We start from the raw sequence: 17494 nt of genomic DNA on the forward strand, positions 1-17494 counted from the left end.
CTTCCCCTTGCATCAAGCCCATAATCCCTGTTTCCTCACAGGTCTGGCCCGAAAGGTCTCAATCTTTCTTGACCACAGTAAGCAGGGAGGTGAGTGCCTTCCCCTTATCTGTGAGGGCTGGGCGGGAGCCGGCTCCTCTGCTCTGCACGACAACATTCTCTTGCCCACCATGCTCTCAGGCGGCAGAGGGTCAGGGCTGTGGTTTTTCTTATTCCTTCATCCGCGTACTCTCCTCTGATACAAAAGATCTCACTTATTGAACACTCAGATCTCATGGGATGAATGAAGTGGCTGCATGCAGCTCTGGAAAGAGACCTCAGTGAGCGCCGTAGACAGGACTGTCCCTGGGATCCGAGGCCTCGTGGTCGCGCCTCCCGGCCTCCTTAGTGGCCTCACTCTGGACTGGCTCGAGGACAGTCAGTTCCGTGCTCCATGCCACCTTCACAGCAGCCTTGGAACGGGAATAATCCCAGTCTACATCTGCTAGAGTAAGGATGGCGCAGCTCTCAGGCTCCCAGGGAAGACGTCTCACGATTCCATTAGGACAGAGATAGATGTCATTCCAAAGTGAGATTTGTGTTCCCACCAAATTTCTTCAAAGAGAATATTTCCCAGAACTGAATGCAGAGTTTCTTAAAGCATCTGTTTCCATCTGAAAATCCATATATAAGTTTGATAGTTACCAAAACGCCAATCTGCACTTGCCTATGCATACACTGGGTTGGCAAACTTAAAATACGCACGCTTGAAATGAGTCCTTTTCTCTCCCGATTTCACTAGTGGGGTAAACTGTAAAGAGATGGAGCCTTATGAATCCTGGCAGCAGATAGAATTCTTGGCCTTTAACTTGCAGCATCTGAGTTTAGAGTGTGACCAGCCCTGTGGTGACCTCTCCGTCTCTCGACAAGGGTTCCCTGGAGGAAGGCAGTGGTGGCCGCGGGCCTGACAGGGCCCCTCGTGCCACCAGAGCTGGAGGGACGGAGAGGAGCGAAGAGCAAGATGTCCTTACAAACGTACAGACTCACAGTTTGATATTTTACAAAGGACTCTTGTAGTAAAAAGCTCAAAATGAAGGAAAAATGGAGAAAACCCAGGACTGACTCCATCTTCACTCCTCCGCTTCTCACCAACAGTGATAGCAGAGGCGGTAACCAGGAGGGGCTCTCTCAGAAAGGGCCTCGGACGAGTGACAGGGCCACTCGCCCCAAAACCCTGAAGAGAGACCAGGGAACGCCTTTCACAGCCTTTCCCTGGGGCACCTGGAGGAGAGCGGCCCAGACCCCTGGCTGTCACCTGCGTGGAGGGCAGCAGTGACCCCAGAGGACAGGGAACAGATCATCCAGCACCCGCGTGTGAACTGGACGTAAACCTTGGGCCTCGGTCAGTTGTTGGTATTCGTCACCTGGAGCAGCTGGGCAGTGAGCTGGACAGCGAGCAGGGCACCAGCCACAGAGTGCTGGGGTAGCCGGTGGGGCTGGGAGGGTCACAGCCGCCCTTCTCTCCCACCTGCACGCCTCCTCTGGCGTCACAGGCATCCGGAATCAAATCTTAGTGGGAGGCCCTCTCAATGCTGGAGCCAGGACGCAAGGCCGGGTGGTGGCTCCCGTGGGCCCGCAGGGCAGGCACACGGGCCACAGGGAATGACAGTTCCCTCCTCGCCCAGGACACGTGTGCCCAGCCCCACTAACAGGGAGCACCTGCACGGGTCTGCTCTGATCCTTCACAGCTGCCAAGTGTCCTGGGCCATCTCCCTAAGTGAGAAACAGAGGTTTAGGTGAAGTCATTTGCCCCTGAATAGCCCAGCTTTCTGTTGCCAGCCCAGTCCTGAGCCTCTGAACCTGCCAGGTGTCTAGAAGTGTTCACAGGCTCTGAGAGAGGCCTTACCTCATGGGGAGGTGCTGCGTCTGCATCCCTGGGGAGGCAGTGGGGGTCACCATCCCACAGGTCTGAGGTTTTCACATGTGCTGGTGGAGTGGGGACCTGCGCTTCCTCCTTTGGAGTTCTAGAACCATCACTCCCAAGGGCATTTCAGGTTGGGGGTGATGGGTCCTTAGTCATATATCCACATAATGGGTCCTCAGAGGTCAGATCCCTGTGTTGGTTCTCAAAGGCATATTCCAGACTGGGAGGTCCTTAGAGGTCAGTCTGGACTGGCCGCTGAGCCTGGAGGGCTGATTATGGACATCGCAGAGACCCAAGCCTCTGAAACAACGTGTTTCTTCTTCTCTCTGTCTGCTGGGCTTGGGTTCTGCCTGGTCCCTGACTTACACGTTCGAGCTTGCTGTTCTCCAACCCTCCCTACACAATGTGCCTATGTTTTAATGAAGAAATCCCCTCTTTGGCCAGCTTTTGGAGAGGAACATGTGAGCAGGGCTCGTATCCAGAATAAAGTCAGCTGAGAATCTCGGCCTCCTGGCGAGGGCCACCCCACCCCTGGCTCCCGGGCAGTGAGAGCAACGTCACACTAGAGAGACTGTGCTCTTGAGCGCTCAGGGTGCCCGCCCAGCAGGAGAAAGGCTGCAGCACACGCGCAGCCTCCGTTCATTAACCACCCTCGGTGTCCTCAATGCGGCGGCATGGACCAGGAGGAGGGACCCTCTGGAGGGAAGCCCAGAGCAGCTTGCCTGCTCCTGAAAAACAGGAAAGGGCCAGGGGACCAGGGGCTGGGGCCCTCCCCACCACTGTCACTTCTCTGGGCAAGGGCAAGGAGGGGAACACTGCTGAGGCCATGCTCCCCAGGAACAAAGTGATTGGAATCTGCACTCTAGTTCAAGGTCATGATGTTCCTATCTTATGAGTTTTACTTAAATCACAGCCATCAGTTTTGTTCCTTGTATTCAGCGCATCAAGGAAGAGTGTCACCTTTTTTCCCATCTTTTCCCAACTCGTGATGAGTCAGATCATCTCTCCTCCACTGTGTCTAGAGGTCGAGACACAGGCTTGGCTGGGAAAGGTCTCAAGGAGGAAAGCCAGTGATTACATTCAGATCTGGGCCAGAGGACCAGCCAAGGCCCCAGACCTGCAGGAGAATGAGGTGGGGGCCAGGAGGTGCAGGAAGAGGAACCTTCCTGGAGGTGGGTCAGGATGTGAGCAGACTGTTGTTTTTATCCCAACAGTTTTCATATTGGTCTGAGACTCTTCCATGGATAAGAGCTCACTGTCTTAGGAGACACAACTTCCACAAACAGGCCCAGCTCAGAAAACAGCCTTGCCCAGAATTGTCTGCACATGCAGGGCACTTGCCTCCCCAACATGCACAGCACTTGGGAAAACCCTAGGAAACCCGTTTCTTACCTCTGCTGGCTTCACCGTGCTTTAGAACTAGTTTAAACCAGAATCTGAAGCTCGATAGTCCACATCAGAGAGTCCAGATTTGAAACAGGATTCAGAGCTCATGTAACCTATGTCTCCATATCACCTGACGGCTGCACGGACACACCTTCCCGTGCCTCCGTGCAGATGGAGACATGGGGCCTGGATGGGGGCTCTATCTCCCCAAATTCATGTGTTGGAGTCCTCACCCCCAGCACTCAGAGGGCAACTGTTTTGAGAAAAGGATTCAGGTGAAATGAAGTCACTGGGCTGGGCCCTAACTCAGGGCTCCTACCAGCTCTGAATCCACCATGAAGGAGATGCAGCGAGAAGGAAGCTGCCACTGCTTCATCTGAAGGCCAGGTGGGCCTTCTCGCTCCATTGGGAATGCCCACAGCCTCCTCTCTGCTTCCTGCATAGGCTTGGGGCTGAGACTCCTCCCAGCCCTTGTGTGGTCCCCCCAGATTCTCCACAACTTGTTCCCATGATCCCAGAGCATCCCAGATGTCACCTGGCCCCATGCTCTCAATGGAGGACCGCTCCTTAATTACACTGCTCCTGAAAACCCCTCAGGGCCAACACGGAGCTCCCAGCAGACTGTTAAGCATGCCCGAGAACACAGGCCACCCCAGCAGTGGTCCATGGATTTAGGAGTCTGTGAGCCTCTGCAGTGACCTGGTGCCCAAAGTCCGGTCCTGGGTGGGTGCATCCTCTGTGATTAATTCACATAATGCCCACCAGGCACATCATGAGGGGAAGCAGTGGCCTGGTTTCAGGCTCTGCTTGTGGGCTGACTGGTCACAGTGTGACCTGGGCTTTCCCGGACAGAAGTGGGACTCGCATGTCATACCGTTTCATCTGCCATGCCTGCAGCCTTGTCACCCGCGGAAACCTTTACGGTACTTTGGGGTATTTCCTCCTGCCTGAGGTCAGGGGTGTTGCAGTGGAGAGACTGCATTCTAAAAGGTGAAACAAAGGCTGGTCCATTTGTTGTGCGGAGGTGACATTTCTGCAGAGTAGACACGACAGCTGCTGGCAAAACAGGAAGGACGGGGCAGGGGATGTGGGAGGTGATGCCTCTAGAACAGGGAGACATCATAGCCTCGCGTGGTTGAGAAGGTGACTGAGCACAATATGGAGGGGCTGTGTGGATGTCAGGAGAGGGGCGTTCCAGGCACCAGGGTCCAGGTAAGAGGACCAAGCTGGTCCCTTTTGGGCAGAATGGGAGCCCAGTTGGGAGACCACTGGGAGTCTCTGGAGCAAGGGTCGAGGGACAAAGTTCTGAGCAGGAACCTGAAGTGATGTGTACAAATGAGAGTCTGGGGTTCAAGAGGAGATTAGGCACTTGGATGGAACTCTGTAGCCTGAAGGGAACATATCAGAAAAGAACAAATGAGAGTCACGCCCTCCAGCTCAGGAATTTGGGAGAAGAGTGGACACCCACAGAGAGAGAAGGGAAAACCACAGAGGCAAACACAGGAGCTGCTGCCACGAGAAGCAGAGACAGATGTATGAAAAAGCACGGTGACTTTAGTTTAGATTTCGGTGTGACCAAAGAAAACATACATGAAGCTATGTCAGTGACAGAATAGGAAAGGATATTTGCAGTATATGAATTCAACCATCAGTGTCAGAATATATATTAAAACATACGCAGGGGCCTTCCCTGGTGATTCAGTGGTAAAGAATCCACCTGCCAATGCAAGAGACACAGGTTCGATAGCTGATCCGGAAAGATCCCACATGCCTTGGAGCAACGAAGGCCGTGCACCACAGCTACTGAGCCTGTGCTCTCGAGCCCAGAACTGCGACTGCAGAGCCTGCTTGCCCCAACTGCTGAAGCCCATACGGCCTGGAGCCTGTGCTCCACAGTGAGGGACGCCACTGCAGTGAGAAACCCACACGCTGCAATTGGAGAGTAGCCCCGCTCTCTGCTACTAGAGAAAAGCCTGCACCTCACCAAAGACCCAGCACAGCCAAAAATATAAATAAATTAATTTTTTAATTATTTAAAGGTGTGCAGGCTTCACACACCAATGCTGACCAGGATTTAGGGAAACCACACCCTGTGTCCATTTCTGCTGAGACTGCAGGCCGGCACCCGCTCTGGGAGTGGATGGCCATTCCTGGAGACGTTGAAGCACAGATGGACACGTCCCCTTCCTGGTGCTGCCACCGCCTCCTTCCACACAGGGAGCATGGAAACGTCGTCAGGGTGGCGTGGCTTACAATCTCAGGGGATCACAGAAGTGAAGGGCTCATTCTCCAAGAGCATGTTACCCACAAATTTATACAAATTAGCCAGATCTGCGTTCATAGGTTTGGGTGAAACCTCACCATATAACCTTACAGAAAAAACACAAGTTGCCAGAAAATATACTCCCAGTTGAAATTGGCAACTTTTGAGATGTAAGAGATGTATTTTGTGGTTTTGGACACATGGCCCTGCATTGGAATGCACAGAGGCAGGCCTGGGAGGATATCTGCAGCAGGGGGGAAGTTCATCTGGGGAAAGGGCAGGCAAGTGAGGCTTTTATTAAATTTCATTTCTTTTCAAGAAAAAAAAAAAAAGTAAAAATGACAAGATATTAGCAACTAAAAAAAAAAAGATATTAGCAACTCTTAGATCTGAGTGGTGTGTTCAGGGATTTCTGCTGTGTTTTTTCTGTATGTTTGAAATACAAGTAAACATTTGAAATTAAATCTTATTTTAGAGTCCCTCCTGTGAGGTCAGTGCTGCCCTTAGGGAGGCTGAAGGTTCTCACCGCGCCCCCCCAACCCCGCCCAGTCTGAGGAAAGGGCTACCCCTTGATGCATTCTGTGAATCTGATCGTCTGTGGTCAGCCCCCTGCCTCCATGAGGGGCAGCCACGAAGCTGTTCACCCCCAGGGAACTGCAGGACCCAGAGGACTCAAACCTGTGTGCCTCTGACACCCTTTCTCAAGTCTCCAGACCTGCCAGTCATGGCCAGGTGTCCTGGAAGGTGGGCATCTTGGACAAACGGCCCCGAGATCCTGCTCTCCCTCTGGCAGATGCCTGAAAACAGCAGAGATACGGAGAAGGCTCTGAATTGTCACCCCAACCTCAAGCTTGTGTGGGGTTGGAGACCCACCCTATGGGTTGGCACCAGCTGCTTGAGCGACTGCCCAGACCAGGCTCCCTCGGTGACACTGGTGCCTATCTGTATCTCTCCAGGAGCTGGGATGGTGGTGGACTGGGAGCAGGAGACCGGCCTCCTCATGAGCTCGGGAGACGTGCGGATCATCCGGATCTGGGACACAGACCGCGAGATGAAGGTGCAGGTGAGCACACTGTCCCTTGTGGGGCTTCCCTGGGGGCGCAGCGGGCCAGTGTGCACAGACCCCGCCGTCCTCCCCAGCTCCACTCACCCTCAAGGTCAAGGGCCAAGAATGAGGGTCTATGGAAGTGCTCTGAGCAGGCGGTGTCCCCAGAGGTGGGGGACAGAGGAAAGCAGGCCCAGTCAGGCTGCCTTGTACCTTTAAAACGGGTACAATGATTTGGTTTCCTTCCCTGTTGGATTTCTTCCTTGTGTGTGCCTGAGCCGCAAACTTCTTCTGATTGGAAAAGCACTTTTCCCCCTCTTGGGGCCCATTTTTTTGTCTCCTGCTCTTTTCTGCTGAGCGTTCATCACACCTCCTGCCCTTCTCCAGCTTTTACAGCTGCCAGGAGGAGAGGCGAGGGGATGGTTTATGGGTGGAAGGATTCCTCCTGGACCCTTCCCTGAACTAATCAGGAGGTTTAAGAGGGAGCTGACAAAGACTCCTCCTGCCGAAATGTGCTTCATCCTCCTTCTTAGGAGAGGGGGAGACGTTGGAAAGTTTAATGGGCACAGAGGTGTTTACGGCTGTGTCCTCTGGGCTGCGGGCCTCAGGGTCCCGGGCTGTAACTCGGGCAGATGGAGCCTGACTCCCTCTGGGCCCAGCTCCTCCGGCGGCTGGCGCGGGCGGGGCCCTGACTCCAGGGTGCTTGACGGGTCTGTGTCGGCCCTAGGACATCCCCACGGGCGCCGACAGCTGCGTGACAAGCCTCTCCTGCGACTCCCACCGCTCCCTCATTGTGGCCGGGCTCGGCGACGGCTCCATCCGCGTCTATGACAGGAGGATGGCACTCAGCGAATGGTAACTGGGCCTCGCCTACCCCTCCATCTCCTGGGCTCAGGGGGAGCGAGCCCCCAGGGCCAGACGGCCACCTCCCCCAGTGCCGCGCCCCCCGGCACATGGAGGAGCACAGCTTCCCACCAGCCGTGGACGGGCTGTTCCGAACACAGGCTGAGGGGGGACATCCCAGCAAGGCGCTGCCTTCCCGGCCTCCATTCCCCCCTGAACACAGACAAGGCTGCTGCCTCCCAGGTCAAACTCATGAACAGCTGAGGAGATGGCGTTAGGGACACTTGTGGACACTGTGCCACTCTGGGCCACACACGTTCACATGGTCGTGGCTGCTCTGGGCACCGCCACTCTGCCCTGGGCTGAGGCCCCCAGGGGCCCTGCCCCATGCCCTGTGTGGGCCGGTGAGCATGGAGGTCCAGATGCTTGTCACACAGAGCTGGTAAATGACAGAGCCCCACGGGACCGCGGGCCCGGGCTCCGAAGTGATGTTTACTGAACACCCACCTTGTCCCATGGAATGGGGAGCAGCAGGTGGGCCCGTGTGCAGCCACAGGAGCTAACGGGATCCTCGGGGGAGGGGAGCGGGAGGGGACAGGACAGGGGACGGGGCCAAGCTGGGCCTGAGCACAGGTGAACCCCATCGGTGACACCAGCAGGAAGAGAGTGAGGCTCTGAGGGTGCAGGGCTGGGAGCAGCCGGGAGGACCAGTATGGACCCATGCAGCCAGCAGGGGCACCAGCCAGTCTGGCAGGAGTTTGGGCCTGAGGCTTGGATGACGAGTGGGCCCCAGGCAGCCCCTGGTTCTCATGGTCCCTGCAGGTCTCTGCAGGAGAGTCCCCACCGAAAACCTACACTGCCCACCAGAAGCAGCCATCATGGAAGTGGGGGAGCAAGGTTCCTTTCTGGGGTGATGAAAATATTCTAAAATTGTGTGATGGTCGCACAGCTGTAAGAACGTGTCAAATCAGTGAATACATGCTTACAGGAGACTCTTATGTATGTGAATCAAATGTCAATCAGACTTATTGTAAGAAGCCTCCCTGGGCAGGCAGTAACCTGGCAAATCGACAAGAGCTGAGGGTCACAGAGCGGCCGTGAGGGAGGGGCTGGGGTCTCTAGACCTCCTCTTTGGCCTGAGGTCTGAGGACAGATACACGGGGGCTCCTGGGCATCCCCGGGCAGAGACCTGTGTGTGCTGGGTGTGACTGTGTCCTGGACCCTTCCCGGGGGTCACAGTCTGACCCCACCTCCCCGTCACGTGCATCCCAATCCCGCTGCCAGTCATGGACCACACCAGGCTTCCAGGAAAGCCCGTGTCCCTCTGTTTCAACAGCTTTACAGTCTGGGGTTCTCGGTCCCCGCCCTCAAACCTACAGGGAGATGCAATGTGAAGTCCTAGTAGGGGGGCTGGCAGTGCCTGGGGCCCCAAGAGGGCATGACAGCCACCCCGCCTCCAGAGGCCCCAGCATGGCCTGAGGTGCCCACGGAGGGGCATGCCAGTGGTGCGGGATCACTCAGTCATTCGCGGCAAACTTGAGACAGTGAGGGCTGACCTCAGGGCATGGGCAGACCGTGGACACTTTACATAAGTGCCTGGTTCCCTCTGCTCAAAACAAAGTCCACTCTGCCTCCCGTCCTGATGCCTCGGAGCGTCAGGGACGCCACAGCTGTGCCCGGGCCCTGACCCCTCCTTCCTCTCCTCCAGCCGCGTCATGACCTACCGGGAGCATACGGCCTGGGTGGTGAAGGCCTACCTCCAGAAGCACCCCGAGGGCCACATCATGAGCGTCAGGTAATGAGCGTGGAATATTCGTGAGACATTTTGCTGTAAAAACATTATTTTCCCTCCATCTAAAATATGTCCTTGGTATTTAAACAGCTGGGAAATATGGCATTTCAGGGTAGTAATTAACTTCTGCTCTGGGACTGGCCAGAAAGGTCAGGGCCAGCACCAGGGCAGGGACAGCAGGTCCTCCCGCTGGAGAGCCTGGCCTACGGGCGTCCTGTGGGCGGCAGGAGAGAGGGGTGAACGAGGCAACCGGGGCACAGCCTCTCCGCGACAGCAGCATCTGCCGGGCATGTGCCAGGATCACCGTGCGGATCCATCGTCTGCCCATAAATCCATTCCTGCTGCCTGGTAAATCCTGTGCTGAGAGCGGCGGATATTTATTTGCCTGTTAGAGGGACAGCAGATGTAATTTACTATCACAAAACCACCATTTCTCCAAAGAGATGCTCTTCCTTTGTTTGTAATGTGGAAACAGAGCACAGCTCTCAAAACGCTGCCTGCCAGGCCCAGGGCAGGAAGAGGTGACCTCCTATCTTCCCCTCCCACCCATCACCACATTCCCTGCTATGCAAAATCTAATATCCGGCCGGAAATGAACAAATAACTCACAGCCTCCCCCAGGTCTTTGCTCACCCTGCTGTGTGCCTCAGCGGCTAGGCCTTTTCTGCCTGTAGGGAGGGGTCCCCGGGGCTCAGCAGCAGGCCTGGCGCCAGAGTCAGTGGGGTGGGCGCATGTGCCATCCAGGGGCCTCCCTGGACACTCTGAGGGTCCAGGGGACCGTGGCCTTGAATAGCACGTGTGGACGGCCCCTGACTGCACGTGGTGCATCCTGGGGCCCCGGTATGCCCACCCAGCATCACCACGACCCACTCCCGCAGCGTCAACGGGGATGTGCGCTTTTTTGACCCTCGGCTGCCAGAGTCTGTGAACGTCATGCAGATCGTGAAGGGGCTGACAGCGCTCGACATCCACCCCCAGGCAAACCTGATTGCGTGGTAGGTGCTGCCTCTTCTCTGCCCCCCGCGCTGCCCAGCCAGCTCCCAGGCCCTGTGTAAACAGCAGGCACCATGACCCACCCCCACACCTGTGGAGGAGGGACTGAGTGTGGGGCCCCTTTGCTGCTCCTCACCTTCCTGGCCTCACAGCCCTTGAGGCTCAAGCCCCCTCATGGGGGTGACCAGAGAGGAGCCCCCTCTCCCCATGGACACACCTGCTCCCCGCGCTGACCGCCAGGCCTTCTCCTATGCAGCGGCTCCATGAACCAGTTCACCGCCATCTACAACGGCAGCGGAGAGCTGATCAACCATATCAAGTACTACGACGGCTTCATGGGCCAGCGGGTCGGTGCCATCAGCTGTCTGGCCTTCCACCCACACTGGGTCTGTGTCTCTGCCCCCATCAAGGGCTGGGGGTTCGGGAGGCGTGGGGAGGTGCTAGCAGCGGCAGGCAGAGGCCCCCGCCCCTCACTGCAGTCGGCTACCCTAGGATCTCCAGGGGCCATAGCCCCCAGACTGCACTCCCTCTGGAAGCAGTGTCAAATTCCCTGTCACTCAGGGAAGACATGAAGTAGCCCCGCTCTTCGCGACCCCTCTGGCCCCTGCATAGACCCCAGCCCCAGAGAAAGCTCCCCTTGAAAAGTCCACTGGGGTAGGAGCAGCCCAGACCCCATAACCCGGGTGACGGCACCGTCCTAAATTACAGTCAGCCGTGCAGCTGGGGGCTGCCATGTTGTAAATTAGGATTCTCCCTACCTGCATGTGTGCAGCGCAAGGCTCCCCAGGAGCCTGGCATGTGGCTCTCTGCCAAAACGCATGGCATGAGGGTCCCAGAGCTGTCCCTGGGGAGCCATGCTGGAAAGAAAAACGTGGGCGGTGTGCAGAGCGGGCGGGTTCCCTGTGACAGGGCGGAGGTGAGGAATCTGCACGAGCTGTGTGGCCCAGGAGCCCGTCATTTCCACGCTGGCCTTGCGGGCGGAGTTGAGGTGACCAGGCCTGGCCTACACACCCCCGCCAGCCGCTCACCCCCTGCTCTCTCCTCCCTCCCGCAGCCGCACCTGGCCGTGGGCAGCAACGACTACTACATCTCCGTGTACTCGGTGGAGAAGCGTGTCAGATAGCGGCCCCTCCCCACAGGCCGCCGTGTACATAGGGGACCCACCACGCTGCCCTGAACACTGGCCCGAACCAGCTGCTGAGGGCTCGCAAGGGCCCGCACTGTCTGTCTGTCTGTCTTCGCTGTCATGCCCAGGAGCCCAGAGAAGGGGGCTCTGCTGGAGTCCTTGGTGTGACGGTGGCTGCCCTGCTGAGACACGGCTCCCGGGCGGAGGGCACGGCCCTGTGCGTTCCAGTTCCCCCCGTCCTGCTGTCGTCTGAGGTTTAAGGGGGTAACACACTTGCTTTATTTTCCAAGCGATGCGAGCATTAGTCTCCAAACCAGACGGAAGCCAGCTCCTGGGGCTGCGTCCCCCCCGGCGTGGGCTCCTAGGGTGGTCCGAGGCCGCTGGCTGAGGTGGAGGCTTGAGACTGAGTGAAGGACAGATGGAGGTGGCCTGCCACCCGCTGGTTGTCACCCCAGGCCGTCTGGCCAAACCCCAGAGCCCGAGCGCACCCCTCCCCACAGGCAGGCCTCCCCTCTGAGTGTCGGCAGGAGGGGCTCCGGTTTGGAAGGAGAGGCAGGTCCCTTGGGCCACAGGGCCTGTTTCTCTCAAGTGCTGCTCTTCCCCGGCTGGTGCAGGGAACCCTGGCCTCCCCACCCGTGCCCCACATGCATCACATGAGCACACGTGGAGGGGCCGCCCAGCCCCAAGTATCCAGGGCTAAACGGCGCCGCCCCAACCCTCTGTCCCCACACACATGGGGGCAGCTCACACCTGCAAGGGACACAGGAGGGCTCCCAGGTAGGCGGCAGCTTCACGCGTGACCATTGCATGCACGCATCTGTGGAGGGGCCCTGAGCAGCCATGCCTGGAACGCAAGACACAACCACGATGATATTTTGAAAATCATTTTTTCCATTTTCCTTGGGAATCAGGATTATTCAAAGATAGAGGAGTGAGCTGGCTTAGTTAATTCTGCCGGTAAGAGGCCAACAATAGTGGGAATGTGAGGAAGAGCCATGCTGTGGACCTGCGGGGGCTGTACAGGGCACATGGCTGGGCCAGGGGCTGGACATGACTGCTCCCCCAAGAAAGTTCCAGGACGGTGTCCACCGTGTGCTGGGTGAGTGAGCAGCGTGCGGGTAGGGAAGGCCACAGAAAGCTCAGCTCACCCAGTGCTCCAGACATGGTGACTTGGGAACCTTCCAGAAGCTGAGCTCTACCCACAGATGCCGAGCTGACTGCCCACAGCCGATTTCACAGAGCAGTTCCACTCCACATTTTGAGCTCACGTGTGGTTCTGTTTGTTTTGAGACAAAACTATCCCCAGGCGAAGCACGGGGGCCCCAGTGGGGCTGTCTTCACAGGTCTGATGCGAAAATTCAATCATGAAGTTACAGAGGCTCGAGAGAGTGCGACCTAAGGGTTCATTTATCTCTATTTATTTTATCAAAATGAGAACTGAAAGACTTTGATGAAACATGGAATTGTAACACAAAAAGCGAGAAGGATAAACTGTTAATAAAAGATAAATACGCAGAGGGCTGGCTGGAGGCGCTGTCCTTTAAGGCAAGTCCTCCGTGCCCTCGGGGCTCCAGGCACAAGGTGGTGGTTCCCGGCCCTTGGCCCCCTTGGGCACAGCCCCAGCCTTGTGGCTTGGACAGTTGGCCCAAGAGAAGGCCCTAGATTTGGGGTCACCCCACTCTGCCTGTGAGCCCAGGCTCCCAGAGGGAATCCCTCTGCCACTTCCTGTGTCTTTTTTACTTAACCACCTACAGTTAGAAGCCAGAAGGCTGCGTCTGGGTTCTGTCCTGGGGATCCGTCTTCCCACCCTCATCCTGTGGCTTGGGGACCCCAATTCCTTCCTCAGCCAGCATCCCCTCTGATCCCAGCCTGAAGGGTCCTCCTGTGACTCCTCAGGCCCACCTAGTGGTCCAGGGTTGGCTCCCCTGTGGGGCCTGGAGTCCATGTTCCACTGACACGCCAACAGACCTGAGGGGTCCCAGCCCCTTAAATGCACCTCACGCTTTAGGGGTCCCAGTCCCTAGAAGCAGCTTGGGTCCCAGCTCTTGTCACCCTGATGACAGGAAATGGAGCCCCAGGCGTGAAGTAACTCACCCAGAGCCATACCCACTGGGTGGGTGGGAGCAGGAACCGGGGTCCCACCCAGCATCCTGACCTCGTGGCCTCAAGATGGAACCTCACTCAGCAGACAGGGTGTGGTGAGTGGGGAAGTGGGCAGCACCGGGAGCCAGCCATGCACACTGGTGCCGAAGGAGCGACAGGAATTGAACCGGGTTCACTAGATTGGGTGGGGTTGACCCGGCCGAGGACGAGAGGCCAGCCCCTGAGGAGGCCAGGCAGGCTGTGACGGGCATGGTTGTGGGGGCACACGGGGAAGAGAGGAGCCAGGACTCAGGAATGAGGCAGACCAGCCGCCCCCTGGGCCCAGACCAGGGAAGCCCCTGTGTCAGCCCTCAGGGCAGCTGCAGCAAATCACCCCAAACATGTCAGCCAGGACAGACTCACCCTCCTGGGCCTGGAGAGCCCCACGCCAGACCTGGAACCAAGGAGTTGGGCAGGTTCCTTCCGGAGGAGAACCACTTTTCCCCTTTTCCAGCTTCTAGAAGCCGCCCTCATCCCTTGGCTCGTGGCCCCTTGCTCCTCCTTCCGAGCCGGCAGTGCAGCTGGAGTCTCTCTCACAGGGCATCACTCGGACTCGGACTCGGACTCGGACTCGGACCCCACCCCCCGCTTTCAAGGACCCTGTGATGGCACGGCCCCACTGAAGAATCCAGGACAATCTCTCCACATCCAAGTTGCTGATTGGCAGCCTTAATCCCCTTTGCCACATGACCTGAGGTTCACAGCTCCCAGGACTAGGATGTGGGCCTCTTTGAGAGACTTGGTTCTGCTGACCACTCTCTCTGTCTATAAGTCCCCTACCAAGCAGAGCCCCCAAATGCCGGGGGTGGCCTAAGAGGAGGTGAGGGGTCACTGAAATGGGAAGCAAGACATCCATCCCTGCTCTTGAGGAGCAGGGAAGGGCCCCTCTGTGCATTCTGAGCCAGCTGCCTCTCCATCCCTGGGGAGACCCACAGGAGGAGGCTCTGAGGCCTTGGCACGTGAGGGAGACTGTGGGGAAACGGGTGGATTCCCCAGTACAGCACCCACTCCAAAGAGGGGAGGGGAACTGTTGCCATGGAAACCTGGGGTCTGAGCAGCTGGAACTCCTGAATTAAATTACAGTTTGTTTAAAACAAGAAGGATACCCAGCACTTACTCAGCTGCACCTGGCACGCTTCAGCAGCGAGAGTAATATTTTCCCCATTAGCATCAGTTATCCTGTCACCGGGATTTGAATACAAATCAAGTGCTCGTAAAAATGAAAGATGGGCATGTGGCTGGAGCTACCACAGGAGGGCGCCAGACCCAGGGCTACACCCTCCACGCACCAGCTCAGAACGGCTGCAGTGAAGGAGCTGGAAAAGAGCCCACCAGCACCAAGGGGCCGGTGTCAGCTTGCCAGCCAGGAGCCAAGGATAACTGTCCTAGGTGGCCATGCAGGGACAGCCGTCCAGCTGAGGAGAGAAAGGGTGGGAAGGTGTTATCAGGAGGACTAGCTCGGGGAGGCTCTGCTCTGTGGGTCCCTCCTGGCTCAGTGGCTTTCGGCACAGGACCACCTGAGACTTGGCCGTAGGCTTGTCCTCAACCCCACGCAGACACCATGCTTCAGCACATAGGAGGCACCAGGAATTCCCAGCAAAGGTGTGTTCACCTGGGCGACACAGTCAAGCGTGTGCATGCAGGTGGGTGGTAGTGATTCAGTCTCAGGACGTGGGGCCTACAGAACAAGTTTGGAAAAACATAACAACAGACAAGGGCTGGGTGCACCATAAGGCTGGCTGGCCACTGTCTCCATCTTTGGGTTTCTACAGGGGTCCTCTGGGAAGAGGTCAGAGGGATTGGCCTCTCAAGGTTGTCCTGCTTCTCGGGTTCAGTTGTACAAGCTGGCTGAGGGTGCACGTGGCCCGAAAACTGGCCAGTGCCTCCTGGCCTGGGGCAGGCGAAGATGGGGTAGGATGAGAACAGTTGAGGGAAAAGGGACCAGAGGGAGAGTGGCAACTGGGATGGGCCCAGTTGTGTCCCCTAAAGGGACAGCCAGCAGGCACATCCTGAGACCCCCGCCAGGCCCACATGCACCCAAAAGTGTGCAGCTGGGACGAGCTGCTGAGGATCAGGAATCCAGGTGAGGCGTCCAGTTCACCGATCCAGGGGCTGCCACTGGTTGAAGGAGGAGAGGCCATGAAAGAGGAGATGCTCTACCCAAGTGTACAGCAGACACCAGGGGGCAGAGAGGAGGGGGGGCAAGGCGGGTACAGCTTCTGGGGCAGCAGAGCCCTCCATGCCAGATACAAGGCAAGGGAGCTCCCAGAGAGGCCCCCAACTGCAAGGGAGGGACTGGAGGTGATGGGGGGCAGCCCAGAACTTGTCACCAGCACCCATAGGGCCCTGCTTTGCAGGAGGAATGGCCTGGGGGCTATTCTGTGAGGGAACCCAGCCACGTGCGGGACTCCCGCCCCTGCAGCCTGTGGAGGGAGTGATCCCAGCTCCACAGGGAAGGTGGCAGCTGCCAGCAACAACCAAAGCCCAGGCAAAACCCACGTGGGGTTTCCTGTCTTTTTTGCTCTTTACTGGAACTTTTTGCACTGGGGAAAGAAATGACACACTAGCACTGAACAACTGGAAAAGGCAATTAACAGGCCAATTCCATTTACAAAAGCATCAAAAAGAATTAAATACCTAGGCATAAATGCAGTAAAGGAGATGAAAGATTGTACACCAAACAACAAATCATTGCTAAAAGTAATTACAGAGGACCTGAATAAACAGACATTCTGTGTTCACGGATTGACAATATTATTAAATGGCAGTATTCCCCAAAGCAATCTACAGATTCAATGCAGGTCCTAGAAGATCCTAAAGACCCTTTTGCAGAATTGGACCGATCAAACTTCAAATGCATATGGAATTACAAGGGTCCCCAAAACAACTTTGAAAGATAAAAGGTTGGAGTCTTTCTACTTCCCTGATTCAAACCTTAGTACCAAGTTACAGTAATCATTCTACAGTGGTTCTAGCATAGAACAGAATAGAGAGCCCCGGATAAACCCAGACATCTAGGGGCAACTGGTTCTCAAACAAGGTGACAAAACCACTCAGTAAGGAAAGAATAGTCTTTTAACAAATGGTGCTGTGACAGCTGGATATTTACACACAAAAGGTGGACCCTTACCTTACACCACATACAAAAACTAACTCACAATCAATCAATGGCATAAATACAGGAGCTAAAACTTTAAAACTCCTAAGGAGGGGGGGCAGGAAATAGAGGTAAATTTTCATGACCTTGGCAACAGATTCTTAGATTTGACACCAGAAGCTTGACACAAGAAAAACTAGATAAACTGGACTTCATTAAAATGTCTTTGTGCATCAAAAGACAAGGATGTAAAAGAAATCTGCAGAAAAAGATTTCAGAGAAAATATTTGCAAATCATATATCTGATAAGAGTTTAAGGATTTGATATCCAGAACTCATAAAGAGCTCTCACAACTCACCAAAGGACAAACAAATAGTTCAAAACTGGGCAAAGGACTTAAACAGACGTTTCTCCAAAGAGGCAAACTTGGGTCTGTTTCCCGCACACAGTAAAGTCGAACTATTGACACCAAGTAATGGTAAAAACAAGTGCGGCAGCAGGTGCCAAGCAGAGAATCCCAGGCAGCTAGCGTTTAAGAGGCCCAAACTCCCTGCAGGCTTTCAGGGAAAGGTTTTTTAAAGACCGGGTGAGGGAGAAGGGTTGTGGGGTACACGATCAGCTCATGGACATTCTTCTGATTGGTTGGTAGGTAATTGGGAGTCAACATCACCCATCTTCTGGTTCCAGTGGGTCTGGTGTCTACATGCTTGTGGACAGTATACAGTTAACTTTTCCCACCTAGTGGGCGTTTCAGTATCTGCAAAATAGCTCAAAGAATGTGGCTTCTCCAAGCTAGGGCAGACCCATGGCAGATCCTCCCCCTGACCTCACGGTCTGTTCTTGGACCCACCTTCCTGCACCTCCCCCACCGGTGCAAGGGGTGGACTTGCACCAGTGCTGGGTG

The 17494-nt window shown here is 56.1% G+C and overlaps 1 protein-coding gene across 5 annotated transcripts in view; it reads left to right on the forward strand.

Moving 5' to 3' along the window:
* RPTOR (regulatory associated protein of MTOR complex 1) overlaps positions 1-12867 on the forward strand; it is a 325171-nt gene extending 312304 nt beyond the window's left edge. For 4 of the 5 annotated variants that reach the window (XM_006064164.3, XM_006064165.3, XM_006064162.3 and 1 more), the window contains 7 exons: positions 42-89; positions 6508-6614; positions 7324-7451; positions 9148-9234; positions 10110-10226; positions 10481-10610; positions 11279-12867. In XM_006064164.3, the coding sequence (XP_006064226.1) occupies positions 42-89; positions 6508-6614; positions 7324-7451; positions 9148-9234; positions 10110-10226; positions 10481-10610; positions 11279-11347 (686 nt within the window). In that variant the 3' untranslated portion in view covers positions 11348-12867. The remainder of the gene's footprint in view (positions 1-41; positions 90-6507; positions 6615-7323; positions 7452-9147; positions 9235-10109; positions 10227-10480; positions 10611-11278) is intronic. The other variant, XM_006064163.3, reaches the window with a different exon arrangement.
* The last annotated feature ends 4627 nt before the right edge of the window (positions 12868-17494 follow it).

The sequence above is a fragment of the Bubalus bubalis genome, chromosome 3 (assembly GCF_019923935.1).
Source record: "Bubalus bubalis isolate 160015118507 breed Murrah chromosome 3, NDDB_SH_1, whole genome shotgun sequence".
Classification (NCBI taxonomy): domain Eukaryota; kingdom Metazoa; phylum Chordata; class Mammalia; order Artiodactyla; family Bovidae; genus Bubalus; species Bubalus bubalis.